This window comes from Mus pahari, chromosome 15, assembly GCF_900095145.1.
Source record: "Mus pahari chromosome 15, PAHARI_EIJ_v1.1, whole genome shotgun sequence".
NCBI classification, from domain to species: domain Eukaryota; kingdom Metazoa; phylum Chordata; class Mammalia; order Rodentia; family Muridae; genus Mus; species Mus pahari.
The window spans coordinates 32,433,113-32,445,491 of record NC_034604.1 but is presented as its reverse complement, the minus strand read 5'-3'; the positions used below and the strand labels follow the sequence as shown (position 1 = coordinate 32,445,491).

At 39.5% G+C, this 12,379-nt stretch overlaps 1 protein-coding gene across 1 annotated transcript; it reads right to left on the bottom strand.

Annotated features, from left to right (window-relative positions):
• Window positions 1-4,598: 4,598 nt before the first annotated feature.
• LOC110333165 (protocadherin beta-4-like) lies at window positions 4,599-8,508 on the bottom strand. The gene has a single exon (XM_021214680.2). The coding sequence runs from the start codon at window positions 7,978-7,980 to the stop codon at window positions 5,491-5,493; it is 2,490 nt and encodes an 829-aa protein (XP_021070339.1). The 5' UTR covers window positions 7,981-8,508; the 3' UTR covers window positions 4,599-5,490.
• Window positions 8,509-12,379: the final 3,871 nt, after the last annotated feature.

Sequence of the window (12,379 nt, the reverse complement as noted above, 5' to 3'; positions counted from 1 at the left end):
TTATAGTACCGTTATCTAATCAATGTGATTGGTCATATTTTATATTTTTCATTTTTGAATTTTAAATGCCATTTTACAGCATTTATCAGATGCAACAATATTTTCCTTATAAAATTTTGACATTCTGTTTGTTAAATATTAGCGAGACAAAATAAATACAATGTGTGTGAGAAACATGATAGTCTAATCAAGGAGTCATGATCCACCAGTTCACATGATTCTGTCACTTTCAAATTTTATTTTTTACAATGAATTTATGAAATTCTTGGGCAAATGGATGTATCTGGAGAATATCATCCTTAGTGAGGTAACCCAATCACAAAAGAAGTCACTAGATATGCACTCAATGATAAGAGGATATTAGCCCAGAAACTTAGAATACCAAAGATACATTATGCAAAACAGAAGAAAACCAAGAAGGACGACCATTGTGTGGATACTTCATTCCTCCTTAGAATAAGGAACAAAATACTCATGAAAGGATATAGGTACAGAGACAAAATTTAGAGCTAAGATGAAAGGATGGACTATCCAGAGACTTCCCCATTCTGGAATCCATCCCATCATCAGCCACCAAACCTAGATACTAATGCTCATGCCAGCAAGATTCTGCTGAACCCTGATATTGCGGCCTCTTGTGAGGCTATGCCAGTGCCTGGCAAACACCGAAGTGGATGCTCACAGCCAGCTATTGGATGGAACACAGGGTCCCCAATGGAGGAGCTAGAGAAAGTACCCAAGGACCTGAAGGGGGCTGCAACCCTGTAGGTGGAACAACAATATGAACTAGCCGGTACCCCCGAGCTTGTGTCTCTAGCTGCATATGTAGCAGAAGATGGCCTAATTGGCCATCAGTGGGAATAGAGGCCCTTTGGTCTTGCAAACTTTATATGACCCAGCACAAGGGAAGGCCTGGGCCAAGTAGTGGGAGTGGGTGGGTAAGGGAGCAGGGGCGGGGGGGGGGCTATAGGGAACTTTCGGGATAGCATTTGAAATGTAAATAAAGAAAATAATAATAAAAAACTTTATTTTTTACCAAATATGCTGCATATACGCAACACACAAACAAATGTAACATACTTCTTGACTCTACATTTTTAGTACAAGTAAGCTAGAAATAGAGGAATGAGAAAAGAAGAAAGAACAAGAGCGAGAGTAAAGAAGGAAGACAGGAAAAGGTAGTCAAAGCAGACATTGTATATGAAAAATTCATTGGAAATAAATGATTTCCTCCTAAATTTTCTCTCTTTGCCCCAAGACTTACCAGCAAAGTGGAGGAGAGAACAGCCAAGGTTAGCAACAGTAATCCCACAACACTAAACATATGATAAACAGAAAGCAGATATAATATATGATAGTGTGACTCATCCGATAAAAGTTTGTCTGTGTTCATTTTAAAGATGTGTATGTTTGTGTGACTTCTCTATCATGAACATGTGGTAATTTCAGCGCTTTATATTTAAAAGAACCAAGGAAGAATGGAGACATAGAAACTCAATCCCATAGCAAATATAAAAATAGTGTGAGATCTTTATTTGTTAAAAGCAATAAAGCTAGAAATAAATTATCATCGAAACAAGATTTATAAACATAATTCTTAGTACTTGTACAGATTTTTGGTTAAAAGACCCGAGGTAACTTGAGATGTCATAGATAGAGATAATCTGCTGGCATAATAAAGAGAAATAAAAGTGTAAATTCACGGGGCATGTAGAATAGAATGGGAATCTCAGAAAATAAAGATTCCAGAAGAAAATAGTAAAGAGATGGAAGAAATCACAATATTCCAAAGAGGAAAGTATTTTTCTAAAAATAGACTTAATATTCACATGGGCATGCCTACTGAAACAGTATATGGAAATAAGTACTACAGTTGTATAAACAAAAAGGTATTTCAAAGAGAGAGAAAATCTTAAAAGGCTCCCACCAGACCACAAATTATCCTAGAAATGTGGCTATGAATTAATGATAGAATAAAGTAGTGATAATATTATTAGATGATTGATTTAGAAAACCATTTTTGAGACAAGGTCTCATTATGTAGCTCCTGCTGGCCATGTAGACACAGTCACTACATAGACCAGACTGGCCTCCGAATCAGTGATCCTCCTGCCTCTGCCTCCTTGGAGTGTGCCGCCAAGTCCTCAGAAGATGGAAAGCTCTTCCATCCTCATGTATTGGCAGGACTAACATAGTCAAAATGGCCATCCTGCCAAAAGCAATCTACAGATTCAATGCAATCCCCACCAAAATTCCAACCCAATTCTTCACAGAGTTAGAAAGGGCGATTTGCAAATTCATCTAGAATAATAAAAAACCTAGGATAGCAAAAACCATTCTCAACAATAAAAGAACCTCTGGTGGAATCACCATGCCTGACCATAAGCTGTACTACAGAGCAATTGTGATAAAAACCGCATGGTACTGGTACAGCGACAGACAAGTAGATCAATGGAATAGAATTGAAGATCCAGAAATGAATCCACACACCTATGGTCACTTGATTTTTGACAAGGGAGCTAAAACCATCCAGTGGAAAAAAGACAGCATTTTCAACAAATGGTGCTGGCACAACTGGTGGCTATCATGTAGAAGAATGAGAATTGATCCATTCTTATCTCCTTGTACAAAGCTCAAGTCTAAGTGGATCAAAGACCTCCACATAAAACCAGAGACACTGAAATTGATAGAGGAGAAAGTGGGGAAAAGCCTCGAAGATAAGGGCACAGGGAAAACATTTCTCAACAGAACACCAATGGCTTGTGCTGTAAAATCAAGAATTGACAAATGGGTCCTTTCATTTTTAAAAGGTTCCACACTTTCTCTCCATGTTCTATTCCTTCATTCTCTATTGCTATGCCTTTGCATCGTTGTGTTTCTTGAGCTTTAAGAAGCCACCATTCTCACTTTGCACAGTCAACTCCTGGTCATTATTTGCTTGTAATCTTTACCGTTATTTTGTACTTCTTGGTTTTCTCTTCTCTTCTTTTCTCTTCTTCTTTTCTTTTCTTTTCTTTTCTTTTCTTTTCTTTTCTTTTCTTTTCTTTTCTTTTCTTTCTTTCTTTCTTTCTTTCTTTCTTTTCTTTTTTTCTTTTTCTTTTTCTTTCTTTTTTTATTTTTGTTTTTTCGAGACAGGGTTTCTCTGTATAGCCCTGGCTGTCCTGGAACTCACTCTGTAGACCGGGCTGGCCTCAAACTCAGAAATCTGCCTGCCTCTGCCTCCCGAGTGCTGGGATTAAAGACGTGCGTCACCACCACCTGGCTTACTTTGTACTTCTTGACACAAGTCTGCAAACGCTTTTGGGATTGTTTTCCTTCTGTCTGAAACTCTTCTAAAAGTGTTTTCTCTTGGTGCCTATGTTCATTCCCTTTGCAGGCTATACTCTGGAATACTTGGGGGGGGGGTAGATTTAAAGACATTGTCTTTGATTCCAATGATTGCAGTTTAAATCAGCTCTTAGTTTTACAGATGCTCCTTTAAAAGAAATACATCATTTCATGGAGTTGCTCTAATGTTCTTTCTCCCCTGTACCTTGTGGTGAGAAATGTTCCTATGATATGTCTAAGTGTGATTTGTTTCTTACAAACCCTGATTAGGTTTCTCTGAATATTCCAAATATTCAAAGATTTGCCAGTGGCATCAAGTGTCAGTCATTATCTCTCCAGATATTTGTTAGCCCGCCCTACACCCCCAAATCTCTGCTCTCTCATTCCTTCCCTCTCCTGCCTAAGCCCCTCTTCTGACAGGTCTCCTTCCCACTTTCAGGTCTTCTATGTGTGGTTTACTGATTCTCAGGTTTATTTATTACTTTTCAAAAAACTGAATGATGACTAATCTCTACATTTCAAGACCTTAAACTGCCAGTAATTTGCCTTTTTACTGTTCCTTAGCTTTGGTGAAGGGAGTAATTTGGGTTAAAGTAAAATTATTTCACTTCATGTAGACTAATAGTTAAGATTTAAAAATGAGTGGTAGAATATAAAGAATGAGTTTTAGTTGCTCATTTTCTGACAAAAGTTCAAGAAATTTTGATATAGTATTACCTACATACTTGTAATGAGTTAGAAATCAATCAGTTCACTGGGCTTATTGAACAAAGTAGAATTACAATTACAAATCAATCAATGTGCTACTGCTCCAGTATATTAACACACAATAATATTCATTACTGCTCATTAGTTTATCTCAAATCAACTGAAGGATAGACTGAACAACAAAACAAAATGATGTAACACCAAAAGTAGTTTTTGTTGATTGATATATTCTAACCAAAGACACCAAATAATGCAAGGACAATTTTTTTGAAATATACTAATGAACAGAATTAAACAGAATACCCAAAGTTTGAGAGAATTTACTCATTTGAAAGGCCAGAGAATCACTGGAAAGCACACACACACACACACACACACACACACACACACACACACATACCACCACCACCACCACCACCACCACCACCAAGCTTGAACGTCTTTGTATGAGGAAGAAAAAAGAAAGATGTGATGCCATCAATAATCCTGAAATTTCACTTTAGAAAGATAGGACATAATTCCAATTCAGAGATTAATTATTAAAAGAGATTATGTCAAAGCAGTGATTTAAGGGCTTTATTAAATATACAGGATGACAAACTACACATATTCTTTTTAATTTTTGTCAAATAAAAATCCAAAACTAACCGTAGTACATCCAGAACATGCACAAGCAAGTAAATAGAACTACTACCATGCATGATGCTTACAAACAAAAAGGGCCACAACCTTTGTGTACATTCATGTACACCTTAAAGTTTATGACTTGGATAATCAGGGCGCTTAAACTGGTAGTGAACATGACATAGTGCTGCTTTCTATTCATGCAGAAAGATTCAGGCAACATATGTAATTTTAAACACTCTACCTTTGAAAAGAGGAAATTGCATGGAAATGGCCGGTGTCACAAATACATACAAAAATGCAAGTTTTTTTTTTTTAAGATGAGTGAAATGTCTTATGAGATCACTAAGAATTTCATTTAAAGACAGTTTATTTATGCTTATCAGAGTACTAATCACCAAAATTATTCATATGTGGAGAAAAAATATGAACTATGCTTAGGATGACTAAAGGCTAGAACTTTCATACCAATAAAAAAGAAACTGAACACTATTAATATATAATATAATATATAGTCTAGTATAATAGACTAGTGGAGGACTTCACAGAAACGAGATCATTTCATAAAAGAAAAGAATTGTACAACACTTAGGAAATGACATCACTTAGCTCACTGGTTCTCGACCCTATTGCTGGAATGCTTTAAGACAGCTCATAGTGTTGTGGTAATTTCCAATCATGAAATTACTTTCATTGCTACTTCGTAAGTGTACATTTGCTACTGTTATGTGTGTATCCTAAGAATCTGAGCTTTCTGAGGGTCTTAGGTGGCCATGGCTAGAGTCCTTCAACCCCCAAGAGGTTGTAAACCTCAGGTTGAGAACCTCTGACTTAACTAAATAGGAAGCTTTCCCTGCAGTGAAGATTTTCATTAACTTCTCTCCCAGCATCCTGAACCAACAGGTTGGGGATCATGGGTTTGAGGAATTTGAACTCACCAGTCCCAGAGTCCCCGGTCAGACACACCTCATATTGGTAGTTGTGGGACAAGGTCCCTGTGCCACTGACATCCACCATGTGGCCAGGAAAGAGTTCCTCGGGCACAGAGCAGCCACCCAGAGAGGGTTCCCTCGCCCTCCTGCACAGCTTTACCCCCACGAAGAGCACCACAGACAAGAGGAAGAGAGAAGACACAGATGCCAAGGCAATAACCAGGTACACAGTAAGCACATCCTCAACTTCCTGTGTGGTGTCAGGCGCCACCTCAGGCAGAGAGAGGTAGGGCTGGGAAAAGCCATCCACCAGCAGCACATGAAGAGTGACACTGGCAGAGCGCGGGGGATCTCCATTGTCCTTGACCAGCAGCAGCAGCCTGTGTTTGGGTGCATCACGCTCGCTCAGCATCCTGGTGGTGCGAACCTCGCCATTGTGCGCCCACACGCTGAATAGCCCGGGCTCCGTGGCTTTGAGCAGTTGGAATGACAGCCAGGAATTCTGACCAGAGTCGCGGTCCACTGCCACCACCTTGGTGACCAGGTATCCGGGCTCTGCCGCCCTGGGCAGCAGCTCTGTGCAGGGTGCAGAGGCGTTCTGCATCGGGTAGAGCACGAAGGGCACATTGTCATTGTCGTCCAGCACCACCACGCGCACCAGCGCCTGGCTGCTGAGCACTGGTGAGCCTAGGTCTGTGGCACCCACGTGGAACTCGAAGGCCTGCAGGACCTCGTAGTCCAGCGCCCTGAGCGCGAACAGTTGCCCGTTGTCAGCGTTAATGGAGATGAACGAGGAGAGTGGCAGCTCCGGATCATGGGGCAGCAGTAGCGAGTAGGTTATGTGAGCATTGGAGCCTGAGTCTGAGTCTGTGGCACTGATGGTGCCTATGTGCAGGGCAGGGCTGTTGTTCTCGCGGACAAACATGGTGTAGGAGGTTCGGGTGAAGGCGGGGGCATTGTCGTTGATGTCGGACACCTGCACTGTTATGGTGTGCCATGTCGTGAGCCTGGGTGTGCCCAGGTCGGAGACCATAATGGTGATGTTGTACTCAGCTCGGCTCTCTCTGTCCAGAGGGCTCTCTGTCACCAGAGTGTAGAAATTCTTGAAAGTGGATTTTAGAATGAATGGCAGATTCTCTGGAATAGAACAAACCACTTTGCCATTTTCTCCGGAATCCCTGTCTCCAACTCTGAAGACGCTTATGATCGTCTCAGGAGCGTTTTCTGGGACTGAGCTGGTCAGTGAAGATACGGTCAGCTCTGGGGCATTGTCGTTCACATCCAACACCTCTATTATTACCAAGCCTTTCCCAGAAAGCCCTCCCCCATCCGTGGCCTCAATTTTCACATGGTAAAATTTAATTTTTTCAAAATCCAATTCCTTTTTCAGTCGTATTTCTCCTGTGACTTTGTTTATTGAGAACGTTCTCTGGATTTCATCTGATGCTTGGAAGAAGCCATAGGAAACTCTTCCAAAGTTGCCAGTATCTGCATCCTGTGCTAAGACAGTAAGGACTGGGGAGTCTGGAGGACTGCTCTCTAGGACCTGCACCTCATAGGGGCTGTTCACAAACTCAGGAGCATTGTCATTGATGTCCATGATCAGGATTCGAACCAGGGCTGTTCCTGACCTCGGCGGAGACCCGCCATCCAGAGCTGTGAGGATTAAGTTCAGCTCTGCCTGNTCCTCTCTGTCCAGGGCTCTGTCCTGCACCAACTCTGGGTATTTCTTGCCNTNACTATTATTTCGAGTGAGGACATGAAAATGAGAGTTGGGGCTGACTGTGTATTGTTGAAGCCCATTGCTGCCCACATCCAAGTCCTGGGCTAAATTCAGTGGTAACAGAGTGCCTGGCTGGCTGTTTTCTGGTATATTCAATAGCATTTCCCCTTCTGGAAATTCTGGAGCATGATCATTTATGTCCTGGATCAATAATTCTCCTTGAAAATATTGCACTGGCTTATCAAGAGTCACCTGAAAATGCAGCACACAAGGATCCACAGTGCTACACACCTCCTCCCGGTCTACTTTCTCCCTCAGAAGCAAATCTCCAGTCTCAGGATCCAGCAGCAATCTCTGCTTGTAATCATCAGACACCACCCGTGCAGACCTGGTAGCCAGCTCCCCAGCTCCCAGACCCAGATCCTTGGTCAGATGGGCTACAAAGGAGCCACTTTCTGTTTCCTCTAAGATAGAGTATTGAATTGTTGCCTCACTGCAAACCTGAACCAAAACCATCATAAAAATAAACGTCATTACTTGCCTTTTTGGGTGAGCTTTCTTCAGCTTCTCCATGAGGGGGAAGTGAGGGCTTGCAACCAATCCTTTAGAATTTCCAAAGCTTTGAAATGTTGGACGCCGATTTCTTCTTTGGAGGAATCTTAACATTCTTAATCTTATATTAATCCAGTCTATCCTTGCCCAAATCCTTTCATAGCTCCGTAGTGTCTGCCAAGCTCTTGCCTGCGTCTTTTGTTCAGTATTGCAACAAGCGATTCCGGGTATTTTAGCACTTTTAATCGCAATCTTAGCCTGCAGCGCCACCCTGCGTCCACTTTGATAAATTCATATAGTTCTATTTTCAAGTCAAACAGAGGTATTTACGGCTTGAAAATTTCCAAATTGTCATTTTAAAAGTGTATGCAAATGTTTTTCTCTATTAATGTTGTTATTGCTTGGAATTGCATAGTCAATATAGTTATACAAAACTGTGCACCAGAGGAGTCGTGAAAATGAAGCTGGAAGACAACTAGTCTTTGCATAAATGTAGGATTTGAAAAATCAGTTAAACAAAACAAGGAAGCATTTTGAAGTACTTTTTCCATAGTGATAAACTAGCAATGATACATTGTTAATATCAAGAATTTAAGGAATTTACTATAAATTATTACAGAGGGAATTACCTTTGGAACACGATAATGCAGTTACAGTTGCATAATCTAATTCATCAGCTGACCACCTGATTGAAATAGCTACAAACCAAATGGTTTGTTGGTAAAAATAAACTAAGGTTTAAGATTGACTAACCTTCCAAGCCTAAAATATTTTAAAGTACTTTAACATTGTAAGTTTTTGATGCAATTTAAGACAATGGGTAACAAATCTCTCCTGTGTCTATTCAAATAGAAATTTGTTTCTATGCTTTGGTGCATAAGTCGTTCAAATATTTGGTTTCAAACTCTGAGTACCATATTAAAACCGGGAAATTTCATTTATTCAAATTTCTTCTTCTTTTTTTTTCAGTATTGTTTTAGCTATTCGAGAGTTCTTCCATTTTCACACGAAAAATTCAGAGACATCTTGGTAACTTCTAAGAGAAAAGCAATCTGGCAGTTTGGCGAGGGTTCCATCAAGTCATAAACGAGTCAGAGGGTAATCCTTACAACACAGAGACCTCCAGCACACATACATCCTCCTTACATAGGTCTTCTGTGATTCCCTTCAATGTTGTCTAGTGTTCTGTACGAAGTTCATCTATTTTCCCGTCTGCTTCTTTTCTAAGCATCTTGATCCCTTTGACTCCAAGGGACTTTTCCTTCACTTCAGGTTTGTCCAATGGTAGCATACAGATATAACTAATTTGGGGATAATCTTGCATTCTACACAGCTGCTGAATTTTCTCATTAGTGTTAGCATTCTTGTAGATTACTTATGATTTTGAATATGCAAAGCCACGCCATCTATAAGTATCAATAGTTCTGTGTTTTCCTTTTTCTGAATATCAGATTTTTCTAAAATGCTTTTCTATATTTATTAAGACAGTTCTGTGACTTTCCCATTCATTTTTGCCCATACATCATATTTCAATACTGATTTCTGTGTGTTGAAACAATTTTGTTCCTGCATAACTCCTTTATAGACATGGTGCACAATTTCATCTATTACTGCTGTCAGTCTATTAGTATTTTCTTGAGAATTTTCACATCAACAGTAAAAAAAAATGGCTGTATGATTTTTTCCTTTTATTATATTTGCCTGGTTTTGTCACAGTTTACTGTCACAGAATGATTTGATAAGTAGTTGCTGCTCTGATATGTTATTAGGACAGTAGTGGCAGATATACAGCTTTGTGTGGAGGGAATTATATATTGGGCCATCAAGTCAATTTCCTTCATCTCTAGAGTCTAAAACTAGCAACCACTCATTCATAATGGCAAATTTTGATTGTGTCATACTGTTGCTGAACACCATCAAAATTGTACATTTATTGCCAATATGAAGGCTAACACACTTCCCATGTGTGTGGCTTTCTTGTTGCTTTGAGATAGGGTTTCTCTGTGTAGCTCTGGCTGTTCTGGAACTCACTATGTAAATCAAGCTGACCTCAAATTCACAGAGGTCCTCCTGTTTCTGGTTGCAAAGTGCCAGGATTAAAGTCAAGCATCATCATGCCAGGTTGTCCATGTGAATTTCACTTATCAATTACTTTATAAAAATATTCTCACAGGTCTCATGCCTACCTCCATAACAGACACTGTAACAGCTATGAAGGAGACAACATCTAAGATAATTAACTTCATAAAGCAAATGCAGAATTGTAAGCCACAAGGCTGTTTGAACCCAGCACAGATACAACTTTAGGAGTGGAATAGAACTTCTACCTATGAGTGAGCCTACCCTCTTCATTAAGGCTTGGATCCCCTGAAATCTGAGGACATACTACCATGAGACCTCCAATCTCTCTTGTAAAGACCATTAAAGCCAGGACAGTATGAAGGAACTTCCAAAAGAAGGCAGATAGCTGATGAAACCTCATCACTGAGGACAAGCAAGGCCATGGAAAACAGACTAGACAGATGCAATTCTCGCCCTCTCCCCTGGGACATAGAGATTCATAACTATCTGAAAAGACTGTAAGTGAGGAAAAATCACAAGAAGGAAACGACGATCGTAAAGTAAGTAAACTTGCTACGACAATATGCCAAATGTGGTGACTAAAATAACTGTTTTCTTAAAGAAAACAAATTTATCACTTCTCTGCTTTTAGAGAAGTCAAATGTAGAAGGGAAGGGGTTCTGCAAATAAAAACTGACAAGCTGGCTGGCACCACACTTACAATCAACAGTATTTGTAGTGTGACAGAAGCACAGGGGAAAAGTTCAATGAGTGCAAAGCGAACACCTGTTTGAATGAGGCATTACATGTGCCAATTGCTCAACTAGGAATAAAAACGAAACAGCATTTTTAGATTATGTAGCATTTACTGAGGTTATTTAGTTTTAGTTTTCTCTTCAAATATTTAAATATCAGTAATATCAACTTGCACATTAGTGACCTTACCACTAGAGAATTGATAGACAAAGTCATCTCTTTTACTGACCTCAGATTTGCAGTTTGTAAAATGCTCCAAAGTGCAAGAATAGTTAGTACTGCATATATCCTACCTCCCCCGAGTTCTGTACTTAATAAAATATCCATGTAAAGAGGTCTTGGGAACCAGAAATGGTGGCACAGCCATAATTCCAGACCTCAGGAGCAGACTTGGAGGCCAGCCTGGGCTACACAGAGAGAACTTAATAATAACTTATCTCAGAAATAGATAGATGATTTCTAATTGCAGAGAAATAAAAATGAGGACTGATTGTTCATTGTCTTTAAATTCAGTCTGGCTTAACTCTCTGGCTTGGAAGTTTTCTGCCCATTTTCTCAACAACATATGAATATAAGCCATCTACAAATTAACTTACTAGTAGGATATGGAGCTGGGGATTTACCTTAGTGATAAAATGCATACCTTGTATTCACTGAACCCGAGGTCTTGAATTCTCTCTCTCTCTCTCTCTCTCTCTCTCTCTCTCTCTCTCTCTCTCTCTCTCCCTCTCCCTCTCCCACCCCCCCCCTCTCTCTCCTACTCATAGTCGTCTTAACATTTGTTTAAAAGCTGTAAATGGATCATCAGCATATAGCCCTTCCAGCTTTAATCTGATATCATATGGTATAGTACCTCTCAAAATAATCATCCTATATGAACTGCATAATGTTCATGAAAATCAACATAAGTATGAATAGTTGAAGAACTCAGTTAAAGTTTCTATACAAGGCATTTGGGCTGAACATAAAAATATTCTCTGATTATTCAGAATTTACTCTTGCTCATTTACAGAAGGTTTTGGTGCTAGGGAGCTTCAGGATGGAAGTTGCTTCTCCCACGCCCAAGAGAACTTAAGTGGCTATCGCTATACAATTGAACTTGCTGATGTTTGGAAGCAGGCCAGTCTTAAAGTGTTGTCTTTCCAGAGTTTCCCAAACTATTATAGATTCAGTTATTTTCTTTTGGACAGTAGCATTCAAATATTAGATAGATGCCTCTGGACAACAGAACATGAAAAAAAAACATTTTAAGTAAATGTAACCAAAAAGAATAATTTGCCATGTAAATTTTTAAAACTTTCATTCTGTTGTTTTGGTTGCTCCCACATATCATTTCTTGATGTAGAAGATTCAAACATTCCAAACAATAATTTTTTCCCTATAATATATTATATATTTTCACTCCATTTAATTACAATATTGTAGGTAGAATACTGCTGTAGATTGACAACTTTCATCCCCAAATATTCCTACATCATGACAGACCGAAATGGGAAGGGAGGAACCCTCAATAGAAAGACACAAAATTACTTGCCCTAAGGCACTGTATTTATGGCAAGTGAGTATTGATAATAAAATGACTAAAACACTTAAGAAACACTCACCTGCATATTCTGTTGAAAGTTTAATGTGCCCTCATTTACATCCACAATTTACAATTCAACTTTTCATCCAAACACATGCCTCACTAAATGTC